Source organism: Echeneis naucrates, chromosome 12 (assembly GCF_900963305.1).
Source record: "Echeneis naucrates chromosome 12, fEcheNa1.1, whole genome shotgun sequence".
Taxonomy (NCBI): Eukaryota; Metazoa; Chordata; class Actinopteri; order Carangiformes; family Echeneidae; genus Echeneis; species Echeneis naucrates.
In genome coordinates, this window is record NC_042522.1 from 11,347,061 (window position 1) to 11,365,796 (window position 18,736).

An 18,736-nucleotide genomic window follows, 5' to 3' on the forward strand; every position below is an offset into this window, starting at 1 on the left:
AATGTAACCCCCCCAAATAAATTAAAATAAAAAATAATTAAACACTAGGTGGTTTATTTGGGATTTTACTTTTATTTTGCATATATACATTAATATCACAAAGCAGTAAGCTCAGTCCAGTACAATAATTCAGTTTGAACAGTGTAAGCTTAACTAAAGTGCTTCTTAGGAGTTATATAATCATGTAAACTTTACATTAAGCTTGACATTCAGTGCAAGAGCAGGAAAATAATACACATTAACAGTAAAATAGGAGTATTCCTTATACTGGGCATAACAGGAACGAGCAGCAAAAGTACTATAGAAAAAGACAGTGTGCACGTTTTGTTGGGGAAATACAGTAATAGGTTGATCATGTAGGCAATATTAGATATGATAGATTTTTTATGTTGATGAAAATAATGTTCTTCCAAAGTCAGGTCTGTACTTCTTGTAGGAAACTGTCTGAAACATAATTTTTTGCCCAATACATTTTTACTTTTATTGAAAGTTGATATGCCTCAGTTGAAATGCTCTTAAAACTGTAACAGACTTTCTAAGATTTTGTTTACAAAATGCACATTTTGGTCTTTGTTATTACTCTTTTGCCAACATGTTGAAAGATGGGTCTGCACTGGTAAGATGCATCAGGAATTAAAGCATCAACTGTGAATTCATCTACACAGCCTTCGTTAGAGAGCTCAGGGACAGCAGGATACTTGGTTTCTCTTCCATGACACGAACAAGTAAGTTATCAATGTACTGCTCCAGCTCTGATATCTTTGCGTCTCTACCAGAAAGCTGTTTCTCCTGCTTCAGCACCAGAGACACAAGCTCCTCTCGAGTCAGCTGGGAGTACGGCCCTTTCAGCCCAGGATCATTTAACTGTGAGAGAATATGTATGTGTACATCAAATATTAACATCACACCAACTTGTCCGTGAAAAATTCGAATGTAAATTCCATTTGATAAACCCGATGAACGAACATTTATGTGCGTGGTAGATAGTTATTTAAATTTTAAACTAGCATTAAAATAATAATAAAAGTTACCTTTGTTTTCTCCTGAACCTCACAATGGGTTGCTGTTGATTGGGCATATTTTTCCCCTTGAACAATAGATACACATTGCTGGCCTGGAGGTTTTAGGGGTTTTACAGATTGAAGTCTGCAACGACAAACAAAAGAAAGATGTAAGGACTGGTGTAATGGGCGTGAACGTAAATGGATTATTGATGCGAAAGTATGACTGAGGGATGTATCTTTTTCTTAAAGATCAAGGATACCAGATCACTAATCAAACAGAATGTGGTTTGTGTTAATGCTGCAAGGCAATCTATAAACAGATACAGCACAATTAATAATACAGGCAAGGCTCAATGTTGGTTGATGAAAAATGAATGAGTATGAATCATAGACTACATTAGAAATGTGCAGTTTGATGGACCCTTTTCTTTTTATTGCAGCATATAGCGGCTAGTTATGTGTGATCTATAAATTACAATACAAAGAATGAGCCACAAAAATATTCCTTTGCTTTTCTGATGAGGGACTAAGCTCTCTCACCTGCGTGAAGTTGTAGGAGGCACTTCCTGTCCTCTCACAGGCTGGGGCTCTTTCAGTGGAGTCCCGTGGACAGGCATGGAGACTATGGCCTCAGATACAGCCACACCCGTATCATCCATAACATGGCCTCCATCAGTATTTTGGACTAAAGGGGTTAATATGGCAGCTTTCTTTGAGGGAGGTGGAGGAGCACGGACCCCCTTTGAGGATTTGAATTTTGCTTGAGAAGCAGCATCTTTATCGGCAGCTTTGGACAAAGGTGGAGGCCAGTGAACTGCACCAGTATTTAGGGTTTTAGTATCATCTTGAGTTGTGAGCTCATCTTCATCATCTTCGAATGGGTTAAAACCATAAGTAACAGGGTCTTGTTTTTTCTCTTTGCCACCAACGTCTGTTTTGGGGTCAGGTGATGGCTCTTCTTCCACAGTACGAGGTCTAGATGGTGCACGGCATTTACCGTGCTTGGCTACACTTTCTGTTCCTTTGGTAGTACTGTCAGTCACACTTTGGCTCTTTGTATTTGTGGGAGACTGACTCAGAGGTGCTACCATTTGTGTCCACTGCTGAGGGAAAATATTGGCAACATCTTTGTCATTACTCTGATTGTTCATTTGTGTCAGATGTTGTATAGCTGCATCCTGCTCTATCTGACTCTCGGTTTGATTCCTTCCTGGAGGCTGAGGAGCTGGTCGCCTCTCTCGTCGGGCACTAATGAGTTCCTTTTCATGGGTGGAAATGGTCTTGTTTCTTACTGATGGAACAGCAGAGTGACACCTGGAATAGAGAGAGAGTTAATCGGAGTCCCAGAGGGAAGACAGGCGGTGGATGATAAGTACTACAGTGGCTTTCGATAATCACCTAAAATTAATCAGCATAGATGTGAAAAAGGAAAAGATTCAAGATATTCAACTCTTGCGTAAAGCAATTTGTTGCAAAACTAGAGAAAACAAAAAAGTGACATGTCACAGAGGAGAAACACAGTCTACCTTTACGCAGCCACTGTAATAGTGTAAGATGTACTGATGTATTAAAAAAAAAAAAACAGTTTGCAAAGCAAAACTCATTCTCTGAAATTGCCACCCCTGTCAAACTTTAACTACCCATTCTTTTGACTCATTTCACTGACACCTGATATAATGAGGTATCAAGGGGTTAGACTGTGTGAGCTTCCAATCTCAGCTGACAACTGAAACTGATCTTTTCCCACCCACCCACGCACACGCACTTTTTTGGGTCACTCATGGCAACTAACACAGATGAACACAAAGCTATAAAATTTTAATGATGTCGTGAAAATGAGAAGTGTCTGTTGTTGTGGTGTCACTGTACAGCAGGAGACAAAGTAATGGTCAGAAAAACACTGAGGGTAAATCAATGATTTTATATTGTCGTCATGAGGCATTCGAATTCGGTTTCATTGCTTCTTCTAGCGTCAGCTGTTTTCCTAATCCTGCTGCCTTGCTGACAACAATGACATTGATAATAATCTCTAATTTGCTGCTAAACATCTACGACCTTTACCATTTCCTACTGCTGTATTGCACAAAGCTTTAATTTGTGTGATGTTTATTTCTCATTTTTCACACACAGTGAAGGAGAGACCAGGCTGATGACACACTGCATACTACTTAAAGAGATGACTGTGTGCAACAATGAGAAATGAGATGAGTTTCTTATTGTGTTTAATAATTAAATGTGAGTGAGTCATGAGTGTAGTGCACGCTGGTTTGAACTAACCCTTGTTGGATATTGGACACTTCAGTGTTCCTGTTGTCAGGTCCAGCAGTCATAGTAGGACTGTCGTCGAAAGGATTACTTGAAAAGTTTTCATCAAATGGATTAGTGGACTTTACTTGTGCAGGGCTCTCCACAGCTCCTTCAGATATCTGCCTGGCAGCGCCATCTTCATCTTTTTGTTCATTTTCTCTTTTCATCTGTTCTGCATTTGTTCCCAGGTTTTTGTTCTCCACTCTCCTGATCTCCTCTTCTTCAAGCCTTCTGTTTCGTTCCTCTAGTTTCCTCTCCTCCTCTGACAATCTTTCCATTTCTTTCTTTCTCTCTTCTTCCTCTTCTCTCCTCTTCTCTGCCTCAATCCTTGCCTGCTCTTCATTTCTGATTCTCTCCTCTTCTTGTTTTCTTTCTTCCTCCTCCAGTCTCCTCTTTTCTTCTATTAGTCTCTCATGTTCTTCCTTTTCCTTCCTAGATCTATACTCTTCCTCTTGTCTCCTCATCTCACCCTCAATCCTACTCCTCTCCTGCTCTTCCTTTTTAATTCGCTCCTCTTCCTCTTTCTGTCTTTTCTCTTCTTCCAATCTCCTCTTTTCTTCCTCCAATCTCTCATATTCTTCCTTTTCCTTCCTAACTCTGTCTTCTTCCTGTCTCATTCTCATCTCATCCTCAATCCTAATCCTCTCCTGCTCTTCCTTTTTAATTCGCTCCTCTTCCTCTTTCTGTCTTTTCTCTTCTTCCAATCTCCTCTTTTCTTCCTCCAATCTCTCATATTCTTCCTTTTCCTTCCTAAATCTGTCTTCTTCCTCTTGTCTCCTCTTCTCATCCTCAATCCTAATTCTCTCTTCATCCTCCAATCGCTCATATTCTTCCTTTTCTTTGATAGCCTGATTCTCTTCTGATAGTCTCTCAACCTCTTTCCTGATCCTTTCCTCTTCTGCTTTTTGCCTTTCTGCCTCAATTCTCATCCTTTCCTGTTCCTCCAGTCTCTTTTCCTCACGCTCTACTTCTTCTCTCTGAACTCTCTCTACTTCCTGTTGTTTTCTCCTCTGAGCTTCCTCCATCCTTATTCTTTCTTCTTCTTCTTTCTGTCTCCTCTCTTCCAGCCTTCTCCTTTCTTCGATCAATCTCCCATTTTCTTTTCTAACCCTCTCCTCTTCTCTCCTGATCCTTTCCTCTTCCTCTAGTTTCCTTCTTCTCTCATCTTCATCTTGTCTCCTCCTTTCTTCCTGGGCCTTTTCCTCCTTCAGCCTAATCCTTTCTTCTTCCTCCTCAATTCTCTTTCTTTTTTCTTCCTCTAGTCTCCTCATTTCCTCTGCTAATCTTTCACGTTCTTCTCTCCTAACCCTCTCCTGTTCCTCTCCTCTCTTCCTCTCTTCCTCCCTCAGAACTCTTTCCTCTTCTTCCTCTTTTTCAATCCTTTTTCTTTCTTCTTCCCGTTGTCTAAATTTCTCCTCAGCGAGTTTCTTAAGTGCTTCTTCCTCCTTCCTCACCCTCTCTTCCTCTTTTCTCCTCATCTCCTCCTCCACCCTAATCCTGTCCTCTTCCTCCCTTCTCAGTTCATCCATGTCTTCTGTTGTATTCTCTACCTCTATTGTCTCCTCCTCTTCCTCTTCTTCTTCTGTCCAGGGCGAGTACTGCTTTACCGCCCTAAGTGAATCAACAGAAGGGGGCGAGCTTTCAGGGACATCCTCCATAGATCCATGCCCTGAACTTCCCAGACTGAAGTTTGATCCGATGCGAGATGCCCGAGGCTGCGGCTCTTCACAGTACACATGACTACCATTGATGCACAAGTTCGTCTGCTCCACAATGCCATGTTTTGGGTGGCCAGAGGAAGAAATTTTGCTGTCTGAACTGCCTGTGCGTTTGTGTATCATGAACTTGAATTTCTTTTTACCTGGAGGAATATTGGGAAAATAACAAGCATTGAATTATAAGCAAGGCAAAAATAATAACCGAGTTTTCATGAAGTTGATGAGCAATCGTTGCTCCTGACCTTCAGATGACTCCACATTCAGACCAGATGACTGGCTGCCGCTCAGTGAGGAGTTTTTCGCAGGTAGGACAGACATGGACTGAGACATGTTCCTCTGCAGGTTGGACTTGGGAGAAAACAGAGACTTGATTTTATGTTTCTTCTTCTTCTCACCCTTGACTGCATCCTCCTCCCCTGCCTCATCCTCGCTGTCCGTCAGAACCTGAGAGAAGGATGGCACTACACTAGACAAAGTATCCGATTCCTTTTTCTTGCCACGCACTTTGTCCTTGAACTTGCCCAGACGAGACCGGGACTTGCCAGCGGCAGAGAGGTCAAACATGCTGGCCGTCATGTTGTTCCTCATGAACTGGATGTCCAGAAGCACCTCTCCCCTGTCTTTGTCTGCCTTTCCAGTTTTATCCAGTAACTTAAACCATCTGTTAAAGAGAGGTATAATATTAGAATAGCATATACAACAACAACAAAAAACAAACAAACAAACAAACATAAAAATCTGATTATTGTAGTATAATTTTAAGTGCAAAGTGTTTAGAAAAGCGTTATATTTCCACATTAGTTTACATCAGAAAACATTCTGGTGTAAATAACAGATTTCTTGGACATTTGGGGGCAGTGGAATCCAGCAAACAGCTTCAATTTGGTCTAGAAGCGCTTATTTACACGTTCAGTTTGGGTGGTCCAAAAATAGCAGCACCAAACCAAAACAGTGATGTTGTATTCCAGCAGCGAAACAATAAGCACAAACGACCCACAAACATACTTAAGGGCGTATATAGGCAAACATAAGGCTTACACAATAACAAATAAATAAGATAATCAGTGTATATATATATAAAATATATATAAATATAAAAAACACAAATCATATTATGTATGAAACTCAGCATAAATCACAATACGTGGCATATATATGTGAAAACTAAGTAATTAAACTGATCTGTGATTATAGGCCAAAAAAAAAAAAAAAAAAAAAAAACACAACTATATTAAATTAATAACTATTCGGTTCTGCCAGTGTTTACATTAACATGGCATGCCGTCTGTAATAACGGAGCTATGTTCCTCAGCCTAAGCTGAGATTCAAGGACAGTGCATTAGTGTTTGGTCCTCATTGGCCTCTGTGGAAACTATGATAAATCCCAGAGCAAATGGAAAGTGGCTCAGCGGTGCCTTGAGTGTTTCTGGAAAGTCTGTGGTGATCTAGAAAAATCTGAAAACTGACCATGAAGGAAAGTTTTATTTTCCAATAATAATAATACTGTTTTGTCTGTGGCAGATTCCAACATGGAGAACTGTTTGCAGTTGGTGTACTTTTACTTATGCTATGAACGTTGGTCCCTTTTCTTCGATCATCTCTCATAATTCAATCTAAATAAAAAGGTCCACATAGGACATTGCAGACTGCGACATGCAGATGCAGATTTACATTTGCCTGCTCAGTTACAGCTTAGCATTTATAATGTGTTTACCTACATGCATCAATATGTTCCCAAACATTTAATCCTGCACAAGTCAACAAGGCATATAATTTTTTTTTATGTAAGAATATTAGTCTCATTAGTCAGCTTCATATGGAACCAATCCACTCGTAACCTTATTATCAGCTTTTAAATATGCTGCGGGTATCTGCCACAGAGCAAGAGCCAGGACGAGTAAATATCCCGGATCAGACATACATGATGTGCGACTTGCTTTAGGTAAATAACTGCATGTGGATTAAGGTAAAAGAGCCACAATCTCACAAGCAACATAAAATTTAATAATACGCAGAGCCACCATGACACAGATGGATAAGAGGTTGAAATTGAAATGAAATTAAGAAAAACACAGGAAAGCCCAAAGTCATCTTCCAACTCACTCACTGAGAACAGATTGCTGACTTCGCACTACTTCTGTACCCATGTCATGGTCCAGCATTGACAGAAGGGCCTCAGATTGAGTAGAATCATTCAACAGAACAACAAAAAGAACGGTCAGCAGAAAAAGTGTCTATCAGGCAGAAATCTGAGGTCAACTCACCACTGAACAAACAAACGCCATCTGAAGTCTGAATTCCTCAGGAAATGAGGAAGGGGCTGTGCGTGTGTGTGTGTGTGTGTGTGCACGGTCACAACATAGTTCTATGTGGTGGCTGTGGCTAATCTTTCCAGTGATATAAAACACAAAACAAATTCTTAAAATGAACAGATCATAAATGCGGTTTAACAAAAACAAATGCAGAATCATTTCGTGCAAATCGAAATTCGCCATCTTGTACTGTAGACATGTCTGTGTGACATAAACAGTAGCCTCCGCCTGCAGTTTACATAACACCACACCCTGAGATGCCACTGAATACACGTTCCCCTCAGCAGTGCTGAATCAAATATGCTGCTAAGATTCAACCTCCTCCTCCTCCTCCTCTCTGAGGAATCCTTTAGATGTGTGGCACAAACAAACTAAGGGGGGAAATGGATTTTCATGGAGACTGCTGCTACAGTTCCCCTGCTTCCGGTTGCTGATGAGTAATGGGACGAGATCTGTAAAGTTAACCCTCGACATTATGAATATTCCCCTTTGAGGCTCCCTCACAATGCTCCTGATGAATGTCCATCAGGAAGACAGATGGTGAATTTATTCATCATGCAGACAGTATTCTGCAGCGCTTATGTTCTTTCTCCCAAACACAGCAACACATTTATATGTGGCAGAGCATTCTGAAACCGTACATTTCAGTCAATCCTTCTGTGCAGTAAAAGCGTCCTTTGGAATAATTCTCTGATTCCACTTGATGTAATATGATTTAAATTGTAGGCTTTTTTCCCGCCATCGTCACTATTATTATGTCACAGCATGTAAAATGTAAAAAAGGTAGTCATGATGATTGTTTCATGCATTTGAAATTCTTGGTATAATCAGTTGGATCAGTTTCATTTTTTGATACATGATCTAAAGCATTTGACACATCAAAAAAATAAAATAAAATAAACATAAACATTGTATAGCAATAGAATTACTGATAGTCCGTTGTATTATTCAACAACACTGTACCTCACTGATCCTGACAGAAGGCACTAACACAAATACAACCATGTATGTGAAAAGAGGAGAAGTGAGCTACTTCAGTTGAAGCACAGGGGAAATTGTGAAATTGTTGGGCGTGATCTGGCTGGGTAGCTAGCAGTGCACAGGAGGAATTTTTTTATCTAAAAATGCCTGAAAGATGTTGATGTCCTTAATCTCACACCCCCGTGAAGAGGAGAAATTCTTGTTCTGCTGTAGAGACAGAGCTACAACAGAGTAAAATTATGAGTCAACATTTTGTACATTTATTCTGCTTTGTGCGCACACACACATCCTTCCCTGTGAAGCCTGAACCCCTGATAAGACAATGCCCTGAGTGGCTCAAGCCTTTCTTATCACAGAGTACAGCTGGACGAGCGGGAGAAGAGCTGAGTAAGTGAAACAACTTAACAGTGAGCAAAACTGCCCAGTGCTTATCACCTAAGTCCACATCCACAACTCAGAGAAGCTGAAATAAAGGCTTGGACAAAGAAACTAGAGTGGAACAGCTAAGAAGTTCTCTCTTCCAATGGGTGCCACAAACCACAGCTTGAACCCCGTGCTATTTTTAAACCGAAATCTATGACAATACATGTTAGAGCTCACACTGGAGGTGCTACCAAAGTTATTTTAATGTATCCGGACACAACAACAGATCAGCTGATTTTGTCAATAGCACTGGAGGCACTCATTAGACATTAGCCTCACTGACATGGATGTAAAAATATCCATGTAGCTAGCTGCTTTTTCAGTGGGGCCTAAATATGTCATTGAGTTTAGGCAGTTGCTTCAGTTTCAATGTAATGGTATTGTGCATGCTGGCTAATTATTAAACTGAAACTAACCGTAACATGCCCCGTGGAACAGAACAGAGTGATTGTTAATTTGATTTTTAACTACGCTTTCCTTCTCACATGAAGCACTATTTGTCCTTCGGGAGCCACTTCAGTAAAACTGACCTTGTCAGACTGCCCCCGAGGCCAGTGTGGTTTGTTTTTTGTTGATGAAACAGTCAGGAATGTGAGGCTGAAGCCAGATTTAAACTTCAGACAAGGTGCATTCACCACATTGACAGAAAGATCAACTGGGACCAAACTGTGTATACTCAACACGAGCACAAGCATGTTAGAAAAATAGATCAATAGAAATTTGCAAGAAATCCTCATGAAACTCTGGAGTAAAATGGAAAACCCATGTCTGGTTTTGAATGTGATCAGAGACGCACAGTGTACTTAATCCTAAACCATGTACAATCAAACATAGACCATAAAGCACGGGGAAGTTTGGTTAAACATGCCTTTTTCAGGCCAGAGGTAGAAAGTTGGACACTAACCAAACATAAAAGGATGGCAGAACAGCGAGAAGACTTCTGACGCGTAGCATTGAAATCATAGCTCATTTCATGCTGTCAAAACTGAATGAATGGGTTCTTTATCCTGAATCCTTTGGCACCAATTCATGAAGGATTTGCCACAATATGCACAGATGACAAATCCATGAGCTTTCATGATGAATAAAATATGAGTAAAATGACACAGCATCAGATCTAAACGTTGAACGAACTGTATTACCATTCAAGTAAGTCTAAGGCATCAAACGATGGCAAAGTGGATACAAGAAGGAAGTGTTAGTATGTGTTTATGAATTTAGACAATTGGGTTGGTGTGCAGTCAGCCTTTATATAATACCGGTCACATGGTGAGGAAGTAAAGTACCAGAAACAGCTTAGTGGAACCAGGATTGCGAGTCTTACTGTGTCAGCTGTGACAGAATGATTATTCTTGTAAGTTTTAATGATAGTTACAACAATTAAAGTACTAAAAGTTATCTTTGACCATTCAAAGGGCATATTTTCTCTTATAAAAGTGAGCTTATAAAACCACCCTTACCGACACTAGACAGTAGACCAATCCGGGCCTGGAACACATGACAAAGGCAGGAGAGACGGAGCTGAAGTGTCATTAAATTACTTCATTTCATTTGCTCATGTGTAGGTATGTAATGAGGGTTTAAATCTGAATGCGTGATGCTCCTGATCCAGGCGTCCTTCGGAAATTAGCCTCTCTGGGCACAGTGAGGGTCTTTTTGTGGGGTCGGGGGTTACTTTTCCTCGTTGTCCAGTTCAGTCAATGAAAGAGTGGATCGTCTGGCTCAGTTCATTTGCCTGAGTTAGTAATGCTGATTGGCATCCTTGAAGGCTGCGGCCAAGGGAACAAATCCTTTAAGCTTCAGTGGAGCGAGTGGGCAACATTCATAAGTCAAACCTTCCAGAGGGAGTCTGTGTGGTGACGCATGTCTGTGAGTGTGTTTGAAGACCTACCTTCAGGAAAAATGTGTATCACAGAAGGAAACCTCATTAAAAATACAGATGTTGTACATGTCTTGTATTCACAACGAATGAAAAAAATCATGGTTTGTAATTACAAGAGATTTAATAGGGATTATGGTTTTGTGCTGCAACACCACAAAGCTTGATGTGACTGACGGAGTCGTCGTCTCCCTGTGGTGCAGATAAAATGCTTATTTCCATCTTCTAAACTAAGCACTTTATATTTTTTATTCTTCTGTACAAACAAATTAAATCAATAAATAAATGGGGGGTTGGACATGACCTTTGTTTGTTTCAGGACAGTTTTAGTTTTATTTTACTTACTAATTCATGAGTTTTCTATCTGATCGTGGAGCCCACATGCATTAATGTGAGCATCAATTACTAAATAATCTTGTCGTTAAAAATAGACCATGTTGCATAATGAAGGCTAGGTTAAAAGTGCATGTTGTTGAATGCATGTTTTCTGCACTGTGCTTTCACCACATTGTGTCACGGAGGAGTCACCTTTCATATATACATCTATGATCATTATTATTCAAGACATGGTGCGTTCACTTACTCGGTCTTGCTGCGGGTTTTGTCCTCGCTGAGCTGCAGCAGGTTGATGACGGCCTGTCCCAGCTGTTTGTCCGGACCAACCAGGGCCCGGTGCAGGACGTGGACATGCAGCGTGCCTCGCTCCCCCCTTCCTCCCCCTCCGGGCAGCGGAGGCTGCAGGTCGAAGGCGGCCTCCTCCTTCCACACCGGGGCCACGGTCTTCTCCACCACCGCGGTCTGGTACTTCTCCTTGCCCACTTGAATGAGCGCGTACGCGTCGTTGGTGCCGCTTTTGCCCTTCGTCTTCAGGCCTCGAGCTTGGAGCACCGTTACCTGGACGCTGGTGGGACACCACGACTGACCCGCCAGGGACATGCTGACGACCTTTGTCCCGGGTTATTGACAGCAAAACGTGTCCCAAATAATTAAATCCGCACGCAAGGCGCAGCGTTTCCCAGCATCCAGGAGCGGAGAAAGTTTCTCCGTACCCTTCACTTGAAGTTGAGGAAACAGCTGATTGGGCGGGGCCAAATTGAGCACGGGCCTTGGTTAATACAGGACACGCCCACAGATTAACAGGTAGCGCCACTTGAGTGCTCACGCGCATCACTACAATCACCAACAGGTCACACCTGATCCTGACTGACAACCGCCAGGGAGGATCAGCATCATCAGACAAAAGCTCCATTCAAATGATGACAGAAGTGACTGATAGGTATCTGCTCCTCCCACAAATATTAATAGGTAAAGTCTATGCTTTTGTCCTGCAATGATCAGCAGCAGGTATAACATTTATGCCATCTACAAGCATGACACTTCCATCCGTCCATCTTCAACTGCTTATCCAAAGTGGGGTTGTGGGGAGCATGACATCTGACGTGACAGCCACTGACAGCTGATCAGGTTCATAGGATGGGTTCAGTTTCACACTCAGCTCTAGTTTGACTCTTAATCAGGTTGTGGTCACACTGTGTATCTATATCTTTCCACTTGCAGATCAAGTTGACTGAATGTCCTGTGATACTTTGTGCACTTGTTTCCACTTCTGCACATTACTGGTCTGGCAACTTTTCCAGAATTTATTTTATATCTGCTCATCAAGTGGGTGCAGCACACTAACTGAATCGTGCCCTGACTTGCCCATTGACTGTCAAGAAATAATGTCACAACACGTAGCAGGGTTCATGTTTGAACACTGACTCCTGCTGTTTAAAGAGGGAACCAAATGAACAATAGTCGAGTTCCTTGTATTACAAGCTTTAAATGCTCCACAGAAACAATTCTCTAACAATCAAACTGTACTTGTCCATGCATGCTCTGTGGATGTCTGGCCTCACTTCCTCTGGTTTACAATTGCCAGCAAAGATTGAAGCTAAAGGCTCATATAGAGCCTTGAGCCAATTAGAAAGGTGACGCACAAATGTTGGCACCGCAAGAGCGTTTGTCTGACTCTGACATAACAACTCTGTTTAGTACAATAGTACTCAAAATAGTACAACAGTAAAATGCACTACACCCTGCCAGTATTATCTTCCATAATGACTCAGTTTTCATCATTCACAAAGAAATCTGAATCTTTTAATGATGGACAGCATAATGTCACACATACAGTACATTCAATATATATCACGTTATCATTGATAAAAACATAAATATCAGAACAAATAAGCTACAAATAGTTTTTCTTTGGTTGCAAGCCTGGTAAAACTGAAAAATATAAATTTAAATAAAGGTGTTCCTGTATATGATGTACTGTGTATATATGTACTTATATACCATTTTGTACAATATAAAATGTGTCATACATTCAACTATGTCCTGATTGTCTTTTGCATCAATTCCTGTTGTTTGCGTCCTCTGGATTGTCATCCTGTGAGTGTTTGTCGTCACTTTGGTTCTGGTCCATCTCACCTACAAGAACTTTGCTGTAGAGTTTCTGCTGCTCTTCTTTAAAAGCATCTTTCACTTTGGCTCGTTTTAGCCCACCATCCCTGCGAGCACACAGGTAAGAACGAGTAATTATGTCACTCACAGACTTGATGCAGTGTTTTTAGTTGCCTTTTACTAAAACCTAAAAGGAATTAACTTGGATTGCCCAACTGAATTATCTTCATTGTGCTGAAATGGGAGTTTCTGTCAAAGCTAAAAGTCTAAAAGCGTGATCTCTTTCATGTTATGGCAATCTCAACCTTTTTCACAACCATTAACATCTGTAATTGTATTGATATAGCATGACATTTAAATACAATAGTGACTCACCAAATAAGATCCACTAAGCCTCCTTGTGCAGCTATGGCGGCTTTCACTCTGTTGGCAAACTGTACTGCATCCTCACCTTCCTAGACAAGATCAATTAAAAAAATAACAGGGAAAGGGAAACAGTATTCTGGTTGATACAATGGATAAATTACAACTGTGATTTCATTGTGACATGATTTCACCTCTCTGTTCATAGGCGGGAGATACCAAACGCTGCAGACAATGGCCCAGCTGCTCATCATCCTCAACAGATAGTTCACCATGCCAAACTTACTGCTGTTCCAGAAAGCATCTCCAAACCGTGGATCATACTGAAAGGCACAAACAACATCACATCAAACCCTGATACAAGCAAACTGAAACAAAGAAGAGAAAAGCATTCCTACCTTAATAGCAACAGGATAGACAGTGCACCCAATCTCAAAGCTGCCCTTTTTGAACATCATTACTGATGTGTTGTTGATGCAAGTGCCTGTCAATGATACAGCATGAAGATCTTAGCAACACTAAATACAAAAGTATCATATTATAAGTTACCTTTACTCTATAGTATTTTACTACACACCCTCAGGAAAGATAAGAATAGGCTGCTTTGTTTTGTCAGCAACATGATCACCAAGCCTGAAATAAAGCAAATATATTTATCAAAATACTAGACAATTTAATTTCACATGTGTGTTTTTTAGGTTTGTAATCTGAAAACAATTCATGATTTCATAAGAATGAATGTAGAAATCTGCAACAATTTGATATCTTCTCACACTAATGCTGTCCATCTGGGAGTGATTCAGTAAGACTCAACTTGAGTAAGACTTGCAAACACATGAACATGAATGGCAGGGCCAGTTTCCAATATGTTCCTCTCAGTCTCCCTCTCTCTTACCTGTTAAGATCAGCCATATTTCTTATCCAAATGATCACTATAGACCCTGTAAAGCTCAGCAGTACCACTAATCAGTAAATCAGGATCTGGGAGAAACAAAACCAAAACAATGCAGTCTTACCTTTTGGCCACTAGGTGTCTGTCTTTGACTTCTGATCTTTCAAACCAGATGTGAGGAGAAGATCTGACCATAGCTCTTTGGATCATTCCCATCAAGCCTCCGTGCACCTGGCCAACCTGAGAGACAAGTTCAACTGAAGCTCACCTCAAAAACGTCACTCAGTCCATACATAGGCTCAGAAAGGAAGAGACAAACTTTTCTACCAAAGAGTAGCAGCCATCATTGGCCAAGATGATGACATCAATGGGTGTTGTATGATTAGCCACACAGATACCACCATTCTGTGGTTTATTCTCTCTGCAATGAAACAAGTTTATTAAAGGGCACAGATGATTTACATAGAAATATATCACTATATGTATCAACAGGGGTAATATAAAGATTGACAATAACTAACCAATTAATCAACCTTTTACGGTGTTGTCAGTGTTTTTCTTCTCTTTATATTACTTGAAGTGGAGATAGTTAAAAAAGAAAAGAAAGCTGATTTCCTGTCAAACAGCATGATGCCTCTTGTGCATGTCACTGTTTTGGTACTTAATGAATTAGTTAATTAATTCATGACATATCTATCTACCTGTAATGAAGCTGATTTTGTTGGTGATTGAATATCCTGTACCTGTTATGATATGTGATGATTGCTGTGAGAGCTCTAACACAGATCCGGTAACACATCAGATGAACCTTCTCGCTCAGGTAGGACCGTAACCTGAAGACACACAGCATTATGCCACAACAATCAGTTCCACTATTTCAATATTGATGGTGCAGTTTAAATTATTAGTCTAGTCAGTTTTGTAGCCAAACATATTCAATATTTTTTTTAGGGGAAACTTACTCTCTATTTGGCAAAAAGGCCACCAAGAAAGTCAAGACTAGGAGCAAACTAATGCCGGTGACTGCCAGAGTAACCCTAAAGAAAAGAGAGCAGACAGATATTGCCTAAATATTGTGGTAGTTGTTTGAATAAGTTATAACATAACTCTGCCTGTGTGCCACTCTGACCTAAGAGGCAGTAGGACACCATAGCGGATGAGGACTCCCAGGCCCCACAGGACAGTAAGCCTCAGACTTATGTGACGGAAGTTGTTATTGCTCCGAGTCAGCAAATTCCAGTTCTGGAGTTCCTGGGCTGAAAAGCGCTTGGTCACATCATCATCTACAATGGTCTCCATGCCTCTCCGGCAAAAGTAGAAGATGTCTGCCAGTTCAAACTCTGGCTCTGAGCTGAGACAGCTGGCTGAACCACGGAGCTCCTGGAACTCTTGCAACAAGGAGGATGATGGTTCTTTGGCTATGATATCTTCAATAAGTAAGGCAGAAAAAAAGAATTTAATTTGTATAGAATTATAGAAATTCTATATGTACAATTGGAATTTAGCAAAGATAAGAAGTTATATTACCGCTGCTGTATGGTTTATATAGTTCCTGATTCTTTTCCTTTGCTCCCATCTCCATTCGTAGTGTTGCCCACTAATTTAACAGAAAAAATGTTTTGAGCTAGATTAGAGGGCAAGAACTCAGACTTGAATCCAGATGTAGTACTACTGACCATCAAATATAATTTAGCATGAACGGTAATAAACACTGCATTCCTTGAAATTGCACTCATGGTTAATGACTCAAAAAGAATACGGGACACAGTAATGTGATCCTTAGAGACCACAGTTTTGAAGAACCTCCTATCCTTTGGCTGACCTACTGGGGAGAGGACATTTAAAGAAGCATGGCTTGGTATGTTTATATATGAAACAAAAAACATGATGACAGCACCAATAACCACTTCTGACTAAGAAGCTCTATGGGATTCACAGAGGACAATAACATGCAACTACAAATGTCTTCAGTTTTGTAAACTTTTAATAATATTGTGTCATGCACAGACATCGTGCTCACCTCAAAGATCTTTAGAAGTGTCGCCATGTACAGCCTGCGCATACCAAAAGAAACTCCAAGTACCGCTGGCACGATTGTGCAGAAAAACAGAAGGGTGAACCACACAGTGATGGAGATGCCAAGACATCTGCACAGCAGGTTGTCCACAAGAAATGTAAACCAGGTCATGCTAAATACAGAGGCGACACAGAGAATGGGACTGCAAACCAACCACACTGTAACTTTCAGTCTTTCGATGAGAAGCCTGTGTCTGTGGCCAATGATGACATGTGAATCAACAGATGTTCATTGTCTGTGTTGGACAAAAACAGCACAAAATATCATCAGTCAGAAAAAGTGCAAACTTTACAAACCTAAATATTCTTTTCAGGTGGGCTGCTCTACATTTTACTAACTTTAAATATTTTTCTACACATCATTCTTTGCTAATTGGTTCTAGCTGCATATCAACTGGTAAATTCCAGTGATTGCTTTATAAATACTGAGCGACCATTATGTTGAGTGAAATGTAGAAACTATGTTTTCTATAGTATTATACAACGTTGCCAATTATTGCTTTAATACATCTCCACAGCAAGCATTTTGGGACGAGACACCTTCAGCTTCATCTCTTTTCTTCACAGGAAAATCTCCAGTTATGTGCATCAGGGTATTCTGAAGTTTGGTCGATAACATGTTATCTTAAAAAATGGGCTGCTAGCAGCATTGATGCTCAGTTTGAGCTTCAGCTAACGGCTAATTTTGTGTTAGCTACAATGGTACCCGTAGCTTACCGTCCTAGGGATTTAACTCCAATAACGTCGGTCCTGTGTCGGGGAGGGGGGGTCGGAGTGACAGACGGCGGGGTGTGCCTCCAAATGGACGGCCAGGGCTGAAGCACAGGGAGCTCTAACAGACTGTTTACCTTCAGCAGCTTTCAGTAGCTCTTAGCAGCGTGCTATCGCTGTACAGTCTCCATGGCAACAAGTATCCAATCAGGGCTGGTGATACTGCACGGTGGGCTGGACGATAGACAGGTTCATGTGGAGGATGAGGAGGTGCTGAAATCAATATGACACAGTTGGACACATTTATTTAGAATTAGCAGTCTCCTTTATTAGTTGTCTTCATTAGGATTGGACTAACAAGCCACACAATGAGCTCGCCATGCTAGAACTTTAGATAGTCTTTTTTTTTTTTTTTTTCCTGGTCGGAAAATATTTCGTGAACCTGACAAAATGCAGCAGCTGACTGATTCCTATAGGTGGCAGTAATGTTGATGCCATGATGCTTCATTATGAAGAAGAAGAGACACAGAGGAAGTTGGACTGTTTGAAATGGACTTGGCTTGGACTTTCAGAACTTTGAATACTTTGAATAAAAAACCCTTTAAAGCTTTTCGTCCATGCACCCTTATGGACTGGAGGAATAAATAACTGAGGGATGGAAATACAATCAAGCTCTTCAAAGGTGAGAAGTCCCCACTTTGTAGTCACAGCTGTGTGATGTATTATGCTATTTTAGCTAATTCACTCATATTTATTTAGTCATGGTTACTGTAAAATTATATCAACAGTTTAATGTGTGAAGGCTCTCCAGCCGACATGCACTTGTGTTGTTGTGCATAAGCTTTAAAAGGGCTCCCAGCTACCAGTTGGTTTTAGTATATCAGAGCAATGCATGCTTGTTTGCAATGTTCTCGTGGTTTTGGTTGGATTTATTTATTGGCTCCCATTTGCACAGGGTAGCTAGATTTTTGTGCTGGTTGGTGTGCGTGTGGGCGCACTTGTGTGTGTGAGAGAGAGAGACTACTTTCATGTTGATGACGACGGGCCAAACATTTGCTTTGGCCTGCTTAAATGATTCTGACAGTCCAGTTGAAATTGATCACTGGATCTTCAATATAGTAACTCAGGTAGCACAGTTGTTGGATTTTAAATCCAAATTATTCAGTTTGATTGATTAGTGTAATTACCTATATATTGTGAGTGTCCACAAAGGCAATATATTTCCCTTTTTTAATGACATTTTCTGTGTTTCTGATTGTTGTCAAATCATTTGCTGGCCTTTATTTTACTGAAAGCATTCTTTTCATTTTCAGAATATGTTAATATGTTAATTTATACTAAAGAAATTGTACTTTGCAGGTTGCAGTGGTCTTTTTGTAGTAAAACTGATGAGTTAGTTCAGTGTCTGCAAAATGAAGGAAATGCACCCCCTGATAGGTTTAAAGTTGCCATGTCATAGTTGTTTTTCTTAGTCAGCTGACTTGCCTCAGGTAAGTCTATTTTCAGGATTCTCAGCGTTAGAGGGTGTGTGAGTGCTACACTGGGAGGTGATGTCCTGGAGAGCTTTGTGCAATCACTGAATAAACTAATAAATGGTCCCACATTGATGAAAGACAGATTCCCAT

At 40.6% G+C, this 18,736-nt stretch overlaps 2 protein-coding genes across 2 annotated transcripts; both read right to left on the bottom strand.

Moving 5' to 3' along the window:
- Positions 1-52: 52 nt before the first annotated feature.
- On the bottom strand, positions 53-11,685 carry rab11fip1b (RAB11 family interacting protein 1 (class I) b). The gene is made up of 6 exons (XM_029516328.1): positions 11,208-11,685; positions 5,272-5,690; positions 3,282-5,172; positions 1,545-2,318; positions 1,032-1,146; positions 53-864 (listed from the first exon to the last, which is right to left on the bottom strand). Exons 1-6 carry the CDS (start codon positions 11,558-11,560, stop codon positions 658-660), a joined length of 3,759 nt encoding a protein of 1,252 aa, XP_029372188.1. The 5' UTR covers positions 11,561-11,685; the 3' UTR covers positions 53-657.
- Positions 11,686-12,751: 1,066 nt separating this feature from the next.
- On the bottom strand, positions 12,752-17,272 carry gpat4 (glycerol-3-phosphate acyltransferase 4). Its single transcript, XM_029515772.1, has 13 exons — positions 17,118-17,272; positions 16,345-16,636; positions 15,852-15,921; positions 15,454-15,751; positions 15,287-15,361; positions 15,068-15,157; positions 14,652-14,745; positions 14,449-14,564; positions 14,010-14,065; positions 13,831-13,916; positions 13,627-13,755; positions 13,445-13,524; positions 12,752-13,176 (listed from the first exon to the last, which is right to left on the bottom strand). The coding sequence occupies exons 2-13, from the start codon at positions 16,510-16,512 to the stop codon at positions 13,020-13,022; spliced, it is 1,419 nt and encodes a 472-aa protein (XP_029371632.1). The 5' UTR covers positions 16,513-16,636; positions 17,118-17,272; the 3' UTR covers positions 12,752-13,019.
- Positions 17,273-18,736: the final 1,464 nt, after the last annotated feature.